Source organism: Lithobates pipiens, unplaced genomic scaffold, assembly GCF_037356315.1.
Source record: "Lithobates pipiens isolate NorthernLeopardFrog02 unplaced genomic scaffold, aLitPip1_a1.2 Scaffold_1, whole genome shotgun sequence".
Classification (NCBI taxonomy): Eukaryota; Metazoa; Chordata; class Amphibia; order Anura; family Ranidae; genus Lithobates; species Lithobates pipiens.
Genome location: NW_027507685.1, coordinates 168,243,451 through 168,263,163, shown reverse-complemented (window position 1 = coordinate 168,263,163; position 19,713 = coordinate 168,243,451). Strand labels below are relative to the sequence as shown.

Genomic DNA, 19,713 nt, shown 5'->3' with positions numbered 1-19,713 from the left:
ATGACAGGACCTCAAGGTTCGGGCTTTCCCTGGATGGGTAGGACAAGACTTCAAAAAGTGACCTGCCTGGCCACAATAAAGACACAATCTCTCCCTCCTCCTAAAGGCTCTCTCATCCGCAGAGAGACGCGTGAAGCCCAAGTGCATGGGTTCATCTTCACTGACCGATTCAGTACCAGGAGGCATAGGAGGTGAGGGAGGCACAGGTGGGACTACAAAGCTCGGAGGCAAACGTACAGGAGGCTTCTGCAAGCGCTCCTTAAAAGAAAATCTTTTTCTGGGTCTGGAGTCAATGAGAATGGCAAACAAGATCAAGCTCTCCATCTCAGTGGGTATATCTCGGGCTGCTATCTCATCCTTGATGGAATCTGAGAGACAATGAAAAAAAGCAGCCACAAGGGCCTCATTGTTCCTAGCAACCTCTGCTGCCAGAGTACTGAATTCAATGGTGTAGTCGGCAACAGTTCTTGTACTCTGTTTGATGGACATGAGGCAATTGGCAGCAGAGGTGGAGCATGCGGGAACATCAAATACCCTTTTAAAGAAGGCCACAAACTCAGGGTAACTCAAGACAACAGATTTTTGTGTCTCCCATAGAGGGTTAGAGCAGGCCAAGGCTCTCTCAGAAAGCATAGATATCATGAAACCTACTTTGTTTCTATCCGTGGGAAACGCCTGGGGCAGCATCTCGAAGTATATCTCAACCTGATTAAGAAACCCTCTGCATTGAACTGGATCGCCCCTAAATCGCTGGGGAAGCGGAGCGGAACCCGACATGCCTCTTATAGAGGTAATACTCAAGGGGGGTGCCTGAACAGAGACTGGCGCAGCAGCAGGGACGGCCTGCCACCGGAGCAGCCACAGTGGGGGTCTCCAGGTGAGCCGTGCAACTCAGAAGCATTTGTAATGCCATGGCAAACTGATCCATGTGGTGATCTTGCTCATCCAATCTGGAAAAATATTATTAACAAGTGGATTGACTGTATCTTCTGAATTCATGGCCTTCGCCTACTGTCAGAAACCATTAATCAGACCGAGACAGAAGTACAATTAAATCACACTTGTTTATTAAATAAAAATAAAAAGGTAAATAGAGTAAGCATAGTCAAAGCTTAGCCAGAGTCCAGTAACCGGATTGAGTAGTCAGCCAGTCCAGTGAGAGCTGGCAATTAGCTGACAGCTGAGCAGCCAGCCCAGAGAAGGAAGGGCTAAGCCAGCCCTGACACACCTTGAAAGAAATGTTGTGCACCTTAGTGGAATCCCAGGGCAAGGACTGAGAATGATATCTGCCTCATCTGCTGTTTGCTTACAGAGTGGTGCCCCTGGAGTCCACAGGCTTGTCGCCACTTGAACTTGTCAACACTTGAACTGGCGACAGAGGGCCCCTGGACCTAATCTGTGAGTCCTGGGAGGGCAAAATTCCTGACCTAAAGGTTTCTTTTGTGGATTGCATCGTACAATTCAGATAAAATGGAAACGCTGGTGGGAATTGTACTGAAAAACATGGCACAGGCCCAGACTAGGCAGAAACATTGATATGACCGTAGTGCTAAGGAGTGGACATACAATGTTGGTTAGCAGTTGTATGTTCTATTTCCCCTGTGGCAGAACAAAATCTAAGCAGCATGGGATGGCCTTCAGCAGCATGGGGACGGCCTACACCATCACCCAGCATCTAATGATGTCACCTACATGGGCGTAACTATAAATCACAGGGCCCCATAGCAAAATGTTGTATTGGCCCCCCTTCAAACACCCCCCCACAATAAAAAAAAGAAATGAACTAATGCCATTGAACAACAGATTACCGCACTCATGTGGCACAGTACCCAGGCAACAGCATATATTAATTTCGAACAACAGAACAAAAATTAAAATAACCATACAATAAAATGCAAAATTCAAAGCAATCTGTGTACTACTTTTATCACTTGCCACATTACTGCCACATGTTGGGGATTGTCCACTTGCCACATAACCTGCCACACATTGTGGATTGCCCACTTGCCACATCACCTGTAACATGTTGCAGATTGTCACTTGCCATGTCACCTGCCACACATTGCAGATTTTCCACTTGCCACATCACCTGCCACATATTACGGATTATCCACTTGCCTAGCTGCATGCAGGGAGATGTGTGACTCAGCCTCCAATGCTATGCATGCACAGCAACATTGGAAGCTGCAGTGGCCTCCAGATAACTGTAGGTTGGGATGACACTGAGGAGAGGCTGGAGCCATCTAGTGCGTAAAGAAAAAAGTGCGTAAAGAAAAAAGTGCAAGTGCTAGGCAGTGAAGATAAAGAAATACATAGAGACAAAAGAAATGGAGGAGTAGAGCGGGGGCAGAAGAAAATAGTAAAATAGTAGAGCAAAGAAAGAAAAAAATAAGAAGAAAAACAAGCAAGGAGCCAAAGACAATTGCGGAGGAGGAAGAAGAAAGGAATAATCAGTGGTGGATAAAAAGAAAAAAAGAAATGCGAATAAAAATAAAATAAATTATAAAATAAATTATAAAATATGAAAAATGGAAAAAGAAATAAAAATAAAATAATAAATATACATATAAAAATGAAAATAAAAATTTAAAAATAATAGATGAAAAATAGAAATGAAATGAATAAAATAGAAATCTCAAAAATGGATGAAGTATCCTGCAGAACAAGAGAACCAGAACCCAATAGAAAAGAAGCCGAAAAGAGAAATCAAAGAAAAGGAGGAATCCAAGAAAAAGAAAAAGGGAAAACAGAAAGAAAGAAGAGCGGAACACAGGGGAAGTAAACCCGGAAGGAATGGAGGAGAAGGTAACGGTAAAGAACTAGTCCTGAACTCATCCTACAACAGATCATCCCTCATTAAGAAAGCAAGTGAAGGATAAATTGGAGTTAAGGCCATATATATGTACATGTATAAATCCAGTAAGTCTCCCTGCATAAGAGGAAGCAGTTGCGGTCGTCACCTCTTACCGAACAATCAACAGGTTCAATTACAATGCCCTTAAGCTCATGTACCTGATATTTTTTTGTCACAAAATGAACAGAAACAGATTTGGTGAGGTCAGTCAGAGCTTCCCCCTCAGTCTTGGCCAGGGCTGCCCTGATGTAACACCTGTAATAGCCCTGTTTTTTTAAATCTCCACTTAAAGGGGCTAATCATTTTACCAACGTATATGGACACTTCAAAAGAGATACACAATGTTCAGTTCGCATAATTATGTTATGTGGATGTACAAATGTTTCTCCACATATTAAGGAGTTGCAGACGTTACAGTTGTAACACCTGTAACAGCCCTGTTTTTTTTTTTACAACCTGGTGACCGGTTCAGCATATTTTGTTCTAGGGTCTGGACTTATAAGTCCCTTAGAGACTTTCTATGTTTGTGGACAACTAATGGTGGGATTTTAAAACCAGTCATCAGGTTGTCATCAGCTTTGAAAATGTTAAGGTTCTGTGTGTCTGCGCCTCTTGATCAGATCTGATTCACAGTTGAACCTGTTTATGAACAGCGACCTATCAATGGTTTTGGAGGTCCTGCCATTGGCCTGCAGTGGCTCTAATTAGGGCTTGGCCTAGTATAGAAATGGGATACCAACGTTCCAAATTTTTTTTATACATAGCCAGTTGTTTTTTTTCATCATCTCTGGAGCAAAAGCATAGGACTCTCTTAAACTGGGAAATAGGTAAGCTGTTAAAAAGGTGCTTAGGATGCATGCTCCGATAGTGGAGCAGAGTATTCCTGTCTGTTGGTTTTGCGAAAATAGTGGTAATGAGTGACCCATCTACATTTTTGATCATTACATCAAGATAGGTGATGTTATGTGTAGAGATATCTGGTTTGAAATCAATACCAGGGAAAATCCCATTCAAGTAATTAACGAATGCCAAAAAGTCAGGTTTGCTGCCATCCCAGATCAGGACAATATCTATGTACATAAACCAGCACCTAACATGGTCAGAGAAAACAGTGGTTGTTAGGTTGCTCGTCTTCTTAATAATACCAGTTACCCCTGGTTGCCTAGGCTAGGATGGAGGAGCGGAGATCCCGTTTCACCGGTGGACAGACATCACACATACTCGATTTGTACGTGAATAATGGCTGCTAGGTTTATTAACTTACACATAGCCTTTTATGCAGTAGGAGAAAAAGACCCTGCCCCTTAGAAGGCATTACACATAAACATACGTCAGCATTATACTTCCTCAAACAATAGTCCTTGTTAATAAATATAGACCAAAGGTTAGTTAGCTCGTTACGTTTGCACATCAGTGTCTGCTGACTGACCCCAAATATGTCAAGAGTTCAGCAAAACCATTCTCAACCAGCATTACCTCACCATGCAGTTGGTATCACAAGTTGAAACAGACAATTGATGCTTGTATAGAAACTTGAGACTGACCTTCTGGTCAGACTTGAGTAATCATCTTCTTTCTGTCACGCTACTAATTATCACGTTATCAGTAGTCTGTTACGTACACATAACCCAGGCTTTATAAAATTAAAGTAAAGTATAAATAAAAAAAGGTACCTTATACCTTATAATCCTCCCTTTGGCCATTCTGTACTATACAGAATGGTCAAAACCTAATCAAGGTTCATGTTCCTGATTCTCATACCAAATATTTGAACTATTGGGAATGGCAGTTAACTTTAGGGTCTCCTGATTTGATACAGTCCCCTTAGCAGAACAAAGACATCCTACAATTCTATAGCAAGCGTATAAAAATAAAATAAAAAACAATATGATCACAATAGTCATGGCTGTGTTTTTTAACCAAGAGGTTATATTTCCAAGACTAAAATTGGCTAGAGGGTCCCATGTTATTGCAATATTCCTAGCCTCGTCTTGGAGTTTATTTACTTCTTTTCTGTGTTGTGCAATTATATTATAGTAATCAGGTATTTCAATGCTAGTATTATGAATCCAGGTACAGCACTCATAGTCTTCCGTAACTTCACAAAGCCCTGTGAGTGCTGCACTCATACTTTCTATGGCCAGTTCATGTAGTTCTAGCGGTTTCCTTATTGCCCTAGTTTCTATGTTTAATTTAGTGATATCGTCGGAATTCTTTTCCAAGATCTCATCAATAATTCCAGTATAATTATTCAGTCTCTTCATTAAATCTATTCCCCATCCTGTCCAGGATGGGAACCAGGCCCATGCCATATCTTTTTCTAGGAATACCTTTCTCTTATTACGATGTTTAAGGGGATATCTGGGATGAACACTGGCTTCAAGAAGGTGACTCCCTTCTTTATCCCCCAACACACCCATAATGGGGGCTAGTGCTGCGAGATAACACCATCCCTGGGGTTTTGTGGGGATCCAAGGGTGACAAAGCTTCCCACAACAGATATAAGTATTATTCCCCAAGGCTATGGGGCGTTTGAGGAACACTTTATACAATTTGTCACAATAGCCAGAAAATGTAAGAGTTGATAAGAGTTGAGCCATAGGGGAAGTGGTGCTGGTATTTAAGAATTGGTATAATGTGGTGTTTAAGGTGGTGTCTTGAGTTCTATAAAAGGTCTCGTTTAATGCTGTCATTGAAATATTAAGCTTTGATTGCTTACAAATTTCGGCTCCCTTGGTAGTATTTCCCAACCTAAAACACCAATCTGGATAATGGCTTCTACCTATGATCTGAAAAGTGAGGGTTTTGTTAGAAGCTTTTCTTGTAACATCGGTAAGAACTATTGGGGGTGTGCCTTTAAGGAGAAGGGTGAAATTTAAAGGTATGGCCATCAAAGGAATCCTAGCAGTACTAGGGTGAAGCTTACTACATATCCAGCATTTATCAAAACCTGATTTTTGGGCATAACTGTATTTAAATTTTAATAACAACATTTTATCAGTGAACTCTTGGGGAGGTTCACTTCTTTTGTGTCTAACAGCGGGTGTGTTATTTGTCTTGGGGGAGGGAGTCCCACAAATCCCTTTTAATGGTCCCAAATCTTCTGGGTGGTATATACAGTTAGCTATCAACCAGGTTGGTAGGAACACTACTAGGGTAATACAGCATAAGAGGCACAAGGCCTTCCCTGACACTGATGGAGAAAGCATCTTTGTTTTTTAAAGTTCTGATTATTTGTTATCTAAGAGTTCTGTTCTTCTTCTTCGTTTCTCATCCCGGCAGTTGTTGGCTCTGTTTTGTCCTTCTGAGGGAGTGTGGGATCTTCCAGGGAAATTTGTTCTATGCCTCTCTGAACTTCTTGTAGATCTTGTTCTTGGGAGTTGCTGCTCTCTGTCACTGCCAGGGGCTCTGGAGTCGAGGGAAGCTGGGGACACTTCTTAAGACGGCTGGCGTGGATCCAGGTGTTTCCTAGGTCTGTTAACACTGCGGTCCTGGATACCTTTTCCACCTTCCATGGTCCTGAGAAAGCCGGTCCGATACTCTTTCTTTGTGCTAATTGTTTGATCAGCACTTTATCCCCAGGGATGAAGGGATGCGTTGGTTCTGTGGGAAGAGGGAAAAAAAGGTGACAGAAACTTGTTCGTTCATTTCATGAAGCATACTTACCAGGTTTTTCACGTACATTTCCTGTTGGGAATAAATGTCAATATCAGTGTCTTGGTCTAATGGGGGTAATTCTATGTTTGCGGGGATTCCCATGAGGACCTCAAAGGGTGATAATTTTGTTCTTGCATGTGGTGTGGTCCTAATTTGGAACAATACAGCAGGCAGATGGTCAAGCCATCCTTTCAACGTGCCTCCTGTGGCCTTTTTTAGTTTATCTTTGATATTCCTATTCATTCTTTCCACTACTCCTGCACTTTGTGGGTGATAGGGGATGTGCAATTTCCATTGCAACCCCAAAAGTTTGGCTACAGTCTGGGTCACAGAGGAACTGAATGCGGGTCCTCTGTCTGACCAAATGGATGTAGGTATGCCGAACCTACAAATCCAGTGATTGAGCAAACACTTTGCTGCTATGTTGGCCGTCTCACCTGTACAGGGGATCGCCTCAACCCATCCTGACCATTTATCCACGATAACGCAGAGGCATTTCAGATTGCCTTTCTGCTTGGGCATGTGAGTGAAATCTATTTGCAAATCCGTCAGGGGGCCCAAGGGTGGGGGTAGGTGACCATGCAAACCATGTCTCTTCCCCTGGACATTGTTTTGGGCACAGGTTAGACAACTCCTAGTCAGGAGCTTGACCTGTTTGTTCAGATTATTTGTACAAAAGGATTTCATATATATATTGATCAAAGGGGCAGCCCCTATATGTCCTGGACCATGGAGATATGAGAGTATAAGTACACAGTTTGTTTGCCCAGGATCTTCCCCTCTTTTGACCAAAGACCTTCAGGGTCTTTGGTCAATCCTTCCTGTGTCCAAAAATGGACATCATCTTCTGTGGCCATTGATTGCATCTGTGCTATGACAGTTTTAAAGTTAGGTGCTGCGAAGTGTTCCTTGAAAAACATTGTTGTGGGGGCAGGTGGGTTAGGGGAAAAGGCAGCAGCTCTTTTAGCTTCTCTGTCAGCAAGAGCATTCCCTTTTGAAACACGACTGCTGTCAGAGGAGTGTGCCTTTACTTTAATTATGGCTACCTTTTTTGGAAGAAGAATGGCTTGGAGGAGAGCACTAATCTGTGTGGAGTTGGCAATTATTTTGTTGTCTGCTGTTTTAAAACCTCTATTGGCCCATATCACACCAAAATCATGCACCACTCCAAAAGCATATCTACTGTCTGTGTAGACGTTCACCTCTTTACCGGTGAATAGAATGCAGGCCCTAGTGAGGGCTTCTAACTCTGCTACCTGGGCTGAAGAAGGAGGTAATGATTTTGCCTCCAGTACGATGTCTGGTAGTTGAACAACTGCATAACCGGTTAAAAAGGTGGAGTCAGAGGGACGTGAGCAGCTACCGTCAACGAAAACATCCTCTGCACCTGAGATAGGGGTGTCAGTGAGATCCGGTCTGGGACTGGTAATAGCAGCAACCTTTTCCGAACAGTCATGTATAATGTCTGGGTCATGTGGTAAACGCATCATGGAATGCAAAAGGCGCACAGCGGGGTTGCTGGCAGGCACATATTTGAGTGTGAGGTTATCAGTGTTCATCAGTGTTATCTCATAACCACTAAGTCTTTGCGAGGTCATATGTTGGGTATTCATGTTCTGAATAAGATGCGTGACTGAATGAGTGGTATAGAGAGTCAATGGGTGACCTAGCACTAACTTGTTTGCATCTTGTACAGCCATTGCACAGGCAGCAAGATTTTGGAGACAGGATGGCATTCCCTGTACTTGGATGGGGAGTTTTTTTGATAGATATGAGACAGGGCGATACCCTGATCCATGTTGTTGTGTTAGCACGGCAGCAAAAGAGCTTCCTGAAACTACACAGTAAAGTTGAAAAGGTTTACCGTAGTTCACCAACCCTAGGGCGGGGGTACTTGACAGGCTGTATAGTAAAGCTTTAAAAGCTTTCAGTCTGTCTTCTGTCCAATCTATCAATTTGGGGGCGTTTGACCCAGTAGCCTCTCGTAGGATGCTATCGTAATGAGAACAGTCGGGGATCCACTGGCGACAATATACAATTGCGCCTAGGAAAGAAAGAAGTGCTGCTTTGTCTTTTGGAGGACTGAGAGCCTGCAGGGCTGCGGCGCGTTTGGGTGACACCAGCCTTGTTCCTTCTCTAAGGATACAACCTAAGTATTCAACCTGGGATTGGCACCATTGCACCTTCTTCCTGGAGGCGAGGTGTCCAGCTCGGGCTAGGTGTCCCAACAGTGATGTTGAATCGACCGCACAATCTTCAGCAGTTCGACTGCACAGGAGCAAGTCGTCCACATACTGTATCAGTACCGACCCTCGCTCAGATGTCCAAGACTTGACAGTCTCATTGAGCACCATTGAGAAGGCGGCTGGGCTGTCTACATACCCTTGCGGTAAACGCGTCCAGGTTAGTTGGCCCCCGGCCCAGGAGAAGGCGTAGATTGGTTGCGCCTCCTCAGCAATAGGAACGCTAAAGAAAGCATTCGCTAGATCAATTACCGTATAACAGAGGGAGCCTGCCGGTATGCGTGAGAAAATAAATGTGATATCTGACACTAAGGGCGGGAGTGGAACCACTTGTTTGTTTACTGCTCTGAGGTCTTGGACTAATCTCCACTCGCCACTGGCCTTCTTTACAGGGTAAATGGGTGTGTTCCAGGGGCTAATAATTGGTTTTAGGATACCTTTAGATATGTAATCATTGATCTGGGGGGAAATGCCTTGGGTTTTTTCGGGGGGCAAGGGGTATTGTTTGTGATATTGTGTCTCTGCATCAGGGCGCATCTGTGGGGAGTAAGGTGTACAGTTGATGAAACCCACGCTCCCCTTATTTTCTGCCCAGATGGCATGTGTTTCAAGGGGGGCGGGTAAGATCATGAAGAAGCCTCTGTGTGTATGTCGTTTCGGGGCATGCAAGTCACAAAGTGGGGAGCTGGCTGTGAGGGAACCTTTCTTGTCAAATTTTATCGTAATGTTAAGTTTGGACAGTAAATCCCTGCCCATGAGAGACACGGGACAGGAGGGCAAGATTGCAAAACTCTGGGTGCATAGTTCTTGTCCTTCTGGAGTGGCTACAGATAACGGTGGTGTGATGGGGTGGGTGACAGATGTCCCATTTATACCAATAGAGTTTCCCTCAGTACATTGTGGTGTGTCAAAAATAACATCATTCACTGAACTGAATGTGGCCCCGGAATCCAGTAGAAAACACACTAGGTGATTGTCTACTCGCAATACAACTTGAGGAAGGCTTTTCCATGAGGGGTTGTAACACACTAGGCTGAGGGAAGGGACATACTCTAGGCATCCCTATTGGGGTGATTGTTGTTGGCGAGATGGCCATTGCATGGGAATTCGAGGGGGAGGTCTGTTAGAGGTTGGGGTGTAGGGTGGCTGTGCAAGCGCATGGTTTTGAGATGGTGTTTGGGGAGGTGGCGGATATTGGGGGTACCTTGTAGTGTGAGGGGGGGGGGCGATTAGCAGCATTGTACCCCCTTCCCCTGCCCCTTGGATAGCTCGCCCTCTGTCTATATGGGCACTGTGATTTCCAATGTCCCTGTTCCCCACAATTAAAACATCCTTGGTCAGGTGGGTAGGGCTGCATGGTCATGAGGTGCGGTGGTGAGGATGAGGTTTCAGGTGTGACTAGGGTTTGTGTTTGTGTCAAGGAGGGGAAAATTCCCCCTTTTTGTTCAAAGACTCCTGAAGTCTCTCTGGACCTAGCGTCCTTCATGAATTCATCTGGTGCTTGCTCTGCCCATTTGGGGTTTGTGAATTTGAGCAAGTGCGTCACTTTGGGATCGCCTCCCGACATGATGGTAGTAGTAAATAATTGTGGTGTGTCCCCATCTACAGCTTTCCATAGGGAGTATACTCTGGTACAGTAATCATAGAATTTCTCTTTAGGTCCCTGCTTGGCTAGGATCAGTTCTTGGAGTGCAGATGATCCTTTGTATAATTTGGACCAATGACCTCCCATGCCTTTCCAAAAGGATATCCAATCCTTATCGGTCTGGATATGGGCTGTCCATAGGTCGTCTACAGGGGCTACTTCTGGGCTGTCTGGGTCTACAATGCTAAGAATACTTTTTATGTCATCTTTGTCAAGCCCTGTGCCTGCACTATATTTTGCCAGAAAGGTACCTGCATCTCGTGGATACTTCTTGGGATTGGGACATAGTTCTTTTATTTTGGAGAGTGTACCCAAAGGTAATGGTATATGCACCTCGGTGTTCCCCATGGTCATCAAAGGTGCTTTGAGTGAAGCCCCTACTGCTTCTCTCTCAGTTTCCTCTTCTATGGATAATGTCCCTGTTTTACTAATTGGGCCTGACTCCTCAGTTTTGGGAATAGGTGTCTCTTTTGTATGGCTTCTTGTAGTGGTGGGGGGCAGCGCTATAATCCTATCCTGCGCTTCTTTCAACATTTCCTCCTTCTTCCCTAATTGCTTTCTTAACTTTTCTAGTTCCTTTTGTAAGTCCTCCATCCTATGTACCTCTCTCTCTTTTCCCTCCTGAAATTCCTTCTCCCTTTCTTCCAAGTTTTTCTGATACATTTCTAACTCTATTTTCTTATCCACTTGTACCTTTTCTGCCTCATTGAGGACTATTTCTTTTTGTGTTAGGTCTTCCATAAGTGTTTCTAACTCAGTTCTCCTCTTCCCTATTCTCTCTTCTTCCTCCGTTTTCCTCTCTTCAAACTCTTTTATTTTTGCCTCTAATTCCTGCATTTCGGGACTACCCACTTCTTCTTGTCCTGTAACTTCTTCCTGTCTCCCCTCTTCCTCTCTGCCCCTACTTATTTGTTCCCATTGGGCCACTCGTTGTGGTGTTGCTGTGGTGTGTGCTATGGCGGCTAGGACTACAGGATCCAGTGTAGGATATAATTGAAGGTATGGACCTGGCGTCCCATCCTCGTTTTTTACCATAACATAAGGTGGGGGTGGACATTGAGGCAGGGGAGGGGGAGGTGAAGGGGGTGCAGGGGCTTCAGCCATAGCACTGGGTCCTATATTTGGAGTAAGCTTTGTAGTTTTATTAATATGCTTCTTTTTATATTTGTGTAGACATTTATCCCATGCATGGTAACAATCTTTTATATATTGAATATTTTCCCACTTCCCTGGAGGGTACGAATTTTTGTGGATTTGGCATATTTTACTTACTTCCTGCCAGTCTTCCTCAGTACAAGGACCATATGGCCCTGGGTCATGTATCCCCAATTGCTGACACCTTTCTCGGACTTGTGTCCAAAATGGTTCTACCTGGGGGCCAGGGATCATATTACTGACAAATTCATAGGGTGATGGGGTGGCCATGGCTTGGGTTGCTGCAGAATTCCCCATCTAGTAGTCTGGGCAGTGCGTGTCTAGTGGCAGGACACAGGTGATAACACCCGGTTTGTCCAACAATCCGGTCTCTGGTCTGGGAGTAGGATCCCTGATCTTTTTTTTTTTTTTTTTTTTTTTTTTTTTTTTTGGGCAGATGGACTTATATAAAACTATGAAGATTTACCCTTAATATACGATGAAGGGTAAATCTTTCCTGGTGGCGGGATATACCCCTCTTACACCAAGTCTGCAAGAGAACCCCCCTGGTCTGGTGGTCAGTAAAATCCACTTGTCATCTATTCTTAGGAAGAGTAGACCTAACGTGCAAATGGGGGCAGGCGGATGCTATGTCACTACAAGAGGGCTCCTCATACTCTGCACTCATTTAAACAACAACAATTATTTTCCTTATACTCTATATTAAAACTTATACTCTATATACTTACACACGTACCTAGAGAGAAACAGACATATTCTTAATATACTTTAAGACATGAAATAACCGTATTGCAATACATTTATCAATTTATAGTGCACTTTAAAAAAAAAAATTTTTCAAATGGGCGTCCACTCCACCAATCCCTTTGTCACGGGCGTAATCTACTACTTCCCGTGTTAAAAATACTATCACCAATAGTTTTAAGTCAGACCAACCTAGTCGGACTCCCCTAAACCTATAAATTCCTTGCGAGCCCTTTTAACCTTCCGAGGGACCAGCCTAGTCCGCCGCGAAGGCACAGTTACTTCTTTTAAATTAAACTAAGTTCATGGCGACCATCTGGACAGAGTAAGTATTCACACCATTCACCTTTTAGGCAAAAAGGAGTAAAGTGACTTACCTGCCGCAAGATGACCCCACTTGCTGGTACCAAAACTGTTAGGTTGCTCATCTTCTTAATAATACCAGTTACCCCTGGTTGCCTAGGCTAGGATGGAGGAGCGGAGATCCCGTTTCACCGGTGGACAGACATCACACATACTCGATTTGTACGTGAATAATGGCTGCTAGGTTTATTAACTTACACATAGCCTTTTATGCAGTAGGAGAAAAAGACCCTGCCCCTTAGAAGGCATTACACATAAACATACGTCAGCATTATACTTCCTCAAACAATAGTCCTTGTTAATAAATATAGACCAAAGGTTAGTTAGCTCGTTACGTTTGCACATCAGTGTCTGCTGACTGACCCCAAATATGTCAAGAGTTCAGCAAAACCATTCTCAACCAGCATTACCTCACCATGCAGTTGGTATCACAAGTTGAAACAGACAATTGATGCTTGTATAGAAACTTGAGACTGACCTTCTGGTCAGACTTGAGTAATCATCTTCTTTCTGTCACGCTACTAATTATCACGTTATCAGTAGTCTGTTACGTACACATAACCCAGGCTTTATAAAATTAAAGTAAAGTATAAATAAAAAAAGGTACCTTATACCTTATAGTGGTTATATAAATGTCCCATTCCTCCATGTAACCAACGAATAGATTTGCAAACGAGGGGGCTGCAGTCTCTTGACATTGTGTAAATTGATAAGTATCCGTGCTTAGGAAAAAACAAACAGCAGCCTCCCTACTAAAAAACACCACCAAGGTGGGGTCAAGAAAAATATAAACTCTGGAAAGGGAACGTGGCGCTATTCTATTAAAAATAAATCCTATATGCAAAATGCATATAGAGGGAATGAGACCTGTCAGTGCAAGTGATAACAATACTGCCTCTGAAGTGAAAAATGCATATACTAACATAGTATAACCAGCAGAAAAGTGAAATGTGCATAAATGTTAAAAAATATATATTAAAAAATATTATAATTGAGAAAAATACCAAAACAGAAAAAAGCAGAAAGAAAGTGCAATAATGTAAAATATTATGGAAAATATATGGTGTACTACAGCACATATAAAGTGACAAGTGCAAATTTTTATACTACTGCCAAAATAAAGTGACAAGCGCTAATTATAGAAATCAATCCCAAAAAATTATATATATATGAAAATGGTATGTGTATATCAAAAAATGTGTATGTGTGTGTGTATATATATATATATATATATATATATATATATATATATATATATATATAATTATATAATAAATGTCCAAAAAAACAATCCTCAAATGATGAAAAAAATAGATAAAAAAACAGACTATAAAAATAGAAAAAAATGATTTGATAAAAATGAAGATAAAAAACAGTTTATAAATGGTGATCTGTGCAAAAATAACGATTAAGGTGACTTCTTCAGTGTTCCCCTCCTTCATGCACTTCCCCCTCTTATGGCTGCAATCATCACAGCGCCTCACCCCTGCAGGGGTAACAGGCATAAATATCTGTATCCCAATGGTGATACGGGCACAGTTTCACTCCCATAGTCAAATAAAGCAGCATACTGGCAGACTCCTTAGACAAAAAGTAGAAAGGTAGACAGCAGTACAGAAAAAAGAGCATTTGAGCTGTAACCAGCAATCTGTACTTTTGTAGCCACAGCTGTCTCCTGTGGCAACTGAAAAATAACTCACAAAAAGGAGGGCAGGTCTGTATGATTCTGTCTTGACACTTTCCCAGGCTTTACACAGTTCCCCGGGCCATGGTTAGAGTAGCCTCTTAGGTCTTCATCCTTTCCTTCATCTATCCTCAGGTAACTGTCATGCTTCTTGGATGATGCATTCCCGCCCACCTTTTCTGCTAAAAATGCACAAAGCATGTTTCTGCAGTTCTGCTGCTATCTTCTACAGCAGGCATGTCCAAAGTCTGGCCCACTGGCCAATTGCGGCCAGCGTTCCGGTTTTAAACGGCCCGTCTGGTTATTTGGACATATATATCTTTTGTGGCCCCCAACGATTTCTCAGCGCTGGGGCCACAAAAGATATATATGCTGGCTGCTTTGGAGGGGACAGGGAGGAGGCATGACAAGTGCCATACACACAGGAGTATTTTGTTTTTACACGGAAGCCTCTGTAATAGGATGAATTATGGGAAATTACTATGCTAAACCAAAAAGTGTAAAGAAGCTGCTAACACTCAAAGTCCAAACAGAATAAAGAAATAATGTGTAGTGCTATACTTATTGTATAACAGTAATGAACTGAATAATATATGTGCATGACATATAAAAAAAATATGTAGTAAACAAAAAAATCCAATGTTCACTGTTGTGAACTAGAGGAATAGTGAAAGTTCAAAAAAGTGTCCGTCTCATATATAATGGTGAATCTTCAATCGAATAAGGATGGTGCAAACAATATAAAACTGGCTGTGAAGCTGTATATATGAAGAAATCCTTCATCAAAGTATAGATGGGTACTCTTACTGGATACGGTGAACCCACTTACCAGCGATAGTGGGTCAATCAGGCTTATGGGGGCCAAATGCTAATGGGATACTATGCAAAAAAAATTATACTTTTAGGTGCCTAAATAAGCCTGCTAGTCTTTTTATGGTTTTTATATGCTACATGTTATCATCATCCTTTTTTACTAATCCCTTTACTAGATTTCAGTATTGATTACTTAAGTTGTAAAATATACAACAAGACTTACTTTAAATTACTGTTTTCCACATTATTTGTTTACACAGCTTGTTATTGTTTGTTAATTTTGAATTTTTTTTTGTATGTTTACCTTGAGATACAACAAAAAAAATATTTTCTGAATTCAGGCAAAACATATATAAATGTATATCTGCTTTATCAAATATAAAAGTAAAAACATCATAGAAGGAAAAAATGGGCATGTATTTTAGTATAATTAGCAAATGGGCATGTACAAGTACTAGGTTTAATCCCCTTTGACCTGAACAGTACAATAACATTGAAAATGAAAACACTAAAAATACATTTTCTTTCCTACATCCCTTTCTAGTGATAATGATGAGAAGCCATTTACTAGCAGCCAACCTTCCCTGAATGGAGACGTAAAGCCACTTGGAAGCGATGATAGTTTGGCCGACTATGGTGGAAGCGTGGATGTCCAGTTTAATGAGGATGGTTCCTTTATTGGCCAATACAGTGGCAAAAAGGAAAAGGAAGCCACCGGGGGCAATGACAGCTCTGGCGCAACCTCTCCAGTTAACCCCAACATCACAATTGAATAGAGAAACACATTTTAAAAGGAGTGAAGGTTATAGAGGAAAGAATAGTGGAAGGAACTGGAAGATTCTGAACAATTTATTTTTGTTTGCAAACCTATTTACCAATTTGGTGCTAGAGTGGCAAGTAGTACATTGTAAGTCTCTCTTGCACCAAAGTGGTTGAACTGCTGTTGTTTGTTGGACTGCAACTCAATGACTTGTGCAAAAGCAAAATGGACCAAGAGGAGACAATGGATGTTACAACTCAATATCTACTGCAAAGGATAGGTACCACTGTTCTCATTATTGTTTAGGTAAAATAGATAGAGGTAAAAATATGAAACAAAAAAACACATCATGATGAATGCATGTATATAACAAAAGAAAAAAGAAAAAAAAAAAAGAAAAACCAAAGAAAGAAAAAAAAAATTCTCTCTTTCACGCCAAGTTCTGCATTCACATGAACCTGTGTTACTTTTCTATGGTGTCTTTTCTTTGTATTGTTCTCTTTCTATGTGTTTGGAGTCTTTTGCAATGGACATTCCAGCTACACAGACTTTCTATGTGCAGCTTGCCAAAAGAAGAAAAAACTATGTTTTCTAATCACCACAACACCTTCTGTCCTTCTCCTCATTTTCTAAACTGATCAGTTATATGCAAATGATCAAACTAGAGTCTAGGGCACTTTCATTATTTCCTCCCTTGCAATCGCAGAGCGTTCGCCCTGGAAAATAAATCAATTCAGAAAAGTATTATTTTAACACTTCCCCTCATCTAGAACAGAAGATTCATTAATGATTTGATCTTGAAATGAAACAGTCCTCTTATGATCTATATCATCTGTCTTAAGGAAAGAAGGTTACATTTAACATATGGCATCATTCACCATTTTTGTAGAAACAGCGATATTAATTATGCAGCATTAAAATGTTATTAGAATAGTTCAAACAAGATGTGGCATAAAAACCACATCATTCCCTCCATTTGTCCAATTTTAAGATTGATTAAATACAAATACTTTTTGCTAAGGGATACACTAATTTGCACAGATGCACCATAATATACATAAATATAAATATAAATATGTATTAACACTGTGTCCGCATTGGAAGTAATGATCATCAGAAAAATTTCCAGCATGCTCCTTTAAGAGAAATCAAATAAATAATTGAAATCTATTGAACAATGGAACCCACATACTGACTGAAATTCAGCCTGTCCAGTAGGGAATTTCAATGTGTGTATGGCCATCTTGAAACCTTGTATTTCAAAGAAGAACCAAGTTTCTGACATACCTGACTTTACAACTAAAATCATCTGAAGTAAGAAGTGTTTCTTGCCCATAGCAATTGAGCATTCATTCATATTTTTCCTTTCATTATTCTAGTGCAATGTGGAAAAATGAAAGGGGGGGTAAGTCTGAATGATAAGTATAAGCAACATGAATATGTTTAGATATGTTGGTTTTCATTTACAATGTGTCTGAAATTGTCTCAGTGTTTTAGTGCACAAACTGTCTCAAACAATGCAGATTTAGACAAATCCTTTCTCGGACACATTAACAGACTATTTTTTTAAATTTTGGGGGCCTGTTGTATGAGCAGCTGGAAAGCACATAAGTATAGATGTTGAACATTGGCTCTTGCTGGTTTTTTCAAGATAATTGAGGTGCTCCTTTCCTTAATGTCCAAAGGAGAATACATTTTCTTACTTCAATTTGTCTTTTCTCAGGGGAAGCTGCATCAAAATGGATAAGGTTCTTACATGGAGATACTTTCCAAGTCACCTTACCTCCCTGTGCCTCAGGGTGCTCCCAATAGAATAGTTCTTACCTGTGTTTCTGCAATAACACACAGCAGTGTTTTTGTTTTTTTTTGCCTCACAGGTGGCTGCCTGGAGACCTTAGCAGAATATTTACAGGTATAAGTGCTTTGTATAGATAAAAGGTACTATTTTCCTCCTGGGTAACCGCAACCCCTATCTGTTACCACACATTTATCTGTGGCTATTTAATTTTATTTCCTTTTTGTGTGCAGAAGAGGGGGAGAGAAAGGGGAGTTTTATGAAAGCTGTCATAAAAACAATGCCAGGAAATGTTTTTCAAAAAAAACATGCAATGTTATAAGAGTTCTGCTAGGCCTCTTGTGGCATTACTTTACTGAAAGAGATAAAATGCTTTGCCAATTAGTATATATGAGAAGTGCATGAATGTTATGATCTGTTCTATGATAAAAAGTCTCTGTGGGGATGAAATTGGTTTTATCCCCACTAAAAAGTATTGATGGGGATGAAACAAATATTTACCATGTAATAAAGAAATAGATTGGCCAGAGTTCTGCTTTACTAACTAAAGCAGGTCAGATAAAAGAAATTTACAAGTGCTACCAGCAATGAAAACTAATGTCCCAGTACATATAGGAAGAATATAGAAATGTTCCTGCTACCTTCTATAAGCGGGAAGACCACTTCATGTCTCCCTAATGCTTTAGAGGAACCAGGCCAGTGTCGATAAATAATCATTTCATGTGCTCCACAGCAGTTTAAGCTGCTACTACATGTCAATGGCTGGTAGAATATGCTTTACTTTTCAAGTATAGAGTCTTTGGTTTGTCTCTAATTTACATCATTAGACTAAGGTCAGAAACCTGAAAGTTGACTTTTAAATGTTTGTGACTTGAATTTTGCTTCTTTTGAATATTTTTTAGCACAGGTTGGAAATGGAGAAGAATCTGTTGACACTGGTAATGTCTCCAATGGGGTGTTTAGATGGGGATTCGTTTCCTGGCATTGTTTTAGAGTGTATGTAAATAATGTGACTTGATGTTGACCCTCCAGTTCTAAAAATCATAATTAACAATTGTGCGGGGATTAAAGGGGAATAAAGCAGCACCAGGGAAGGGGCAAAATGTACCTTTTTGAATGTAAATAGCGTTCTGAAGTTTGTATCTGCCAGTAGAGTATAGGCCTATGTAAGTCCTGTCTATAGCTTAGTATTGTTAAAGAAAAATAAAAACTATATCAAGATATAAGTGGACTGCTTTGTGTTTTTCATGTACGTGTCTCCTTGACTGAAGAACTCTAGGCAAATATGTAAAATGAACCTTTGAATCTGTCTTGCCTTCAGCCTATAAAGAAATAATATCTTCTGGACTTGCAATATCAACATTGACTGCTAGATGCCACCCTTACCAAAGGACTATTGATGGGTAGTGTTCTATGGTTAATAGACATTCCTGTCATATCATTAGGAACTAGCCACTTCCTATTACAACTCTCTCATCTGTTCCATGAGGACAGATTGCATGGAGCCAGCTTAGCTTCCACTGCATGTTCAGAGGAAATCCCAATCCTTCTAAGGCAGCATCACTGGTAGGCTAAAGACTGTTTATTTGTATACCTAGTATACCTTTGTTATATTCATGTAATTCTTACATATGTTAATTTGTCTGTTTATTCCTAGTTTCACCATATCCTATCATACACGTGTGTGTACATCTATTCTTATATGGCCACCGTCTGTTCATTGTAATAAAGATCAAAAATTACAGACAGTCTGGTTATTGTAGGATTCAAGGTTTATTCTGTATGTTGAGCTACATACACGCCAGGGGCAAACGTGTAGCGAGAACAGAACAGAAGAGGATCATTTATGTAATAAGTAATAGGATTTTTAAAACGGCTTACCTGTAAAATCCTTTACTTTGATGTACATCAGGGGACACAGAGCCATAGTAGTTATATGGGCCACTGATAGGTGATGGACACTGGCACACCCCTAAGGCAAGACGTGTACTCCCTATATA

General features: G+C 41.1%; 1 protein-coding gene and 1 long non-coding RNA gene across 7 annotated transcripts in view; one reads left to right on the top strand and one right to left on the bottom strand.

Moving 5' to 3' along the window:
• Positions 1 to 18,939, top strand: part of L1CAM (L1 cell adhesion molecule) — a 671,411-nt gene extending 652,472 nt beyond the window's left edge. For all 6 annotated transcript variants that reach the window (XM_077478852.1, XM_077478851.1, XM_077478850.1 and 3 more), the window contains one exon: positions 15,703 to 18,939. In XM_077478852.1, the coding sequence (XP_077334978.1) occupies positions 15,703 to 15,934 (232 nt within the window). In that variant the 3' untranslated portion in view covers positions 15,935 to 18,939. The remainder of the gene's footprint in view (positions 1 to 15,702) is intronic.
• Positions 4,080 to 13,579, bottom strand: LOC143978491 (uncharacterized). Its single transcript, XR_013273947.1, has 2 exons — positions 12,676 to 13,579; positions 4,080 to 6,457 (listed from the first exon to the last, which is right to left on the bottom strand). It is a non-coding gene; the product is annotated as an uncharacterized LOC143978491 (long non-coding RNA).
• Positions 18,940 to 19,713: the final 774 nt, after the last annotated feature.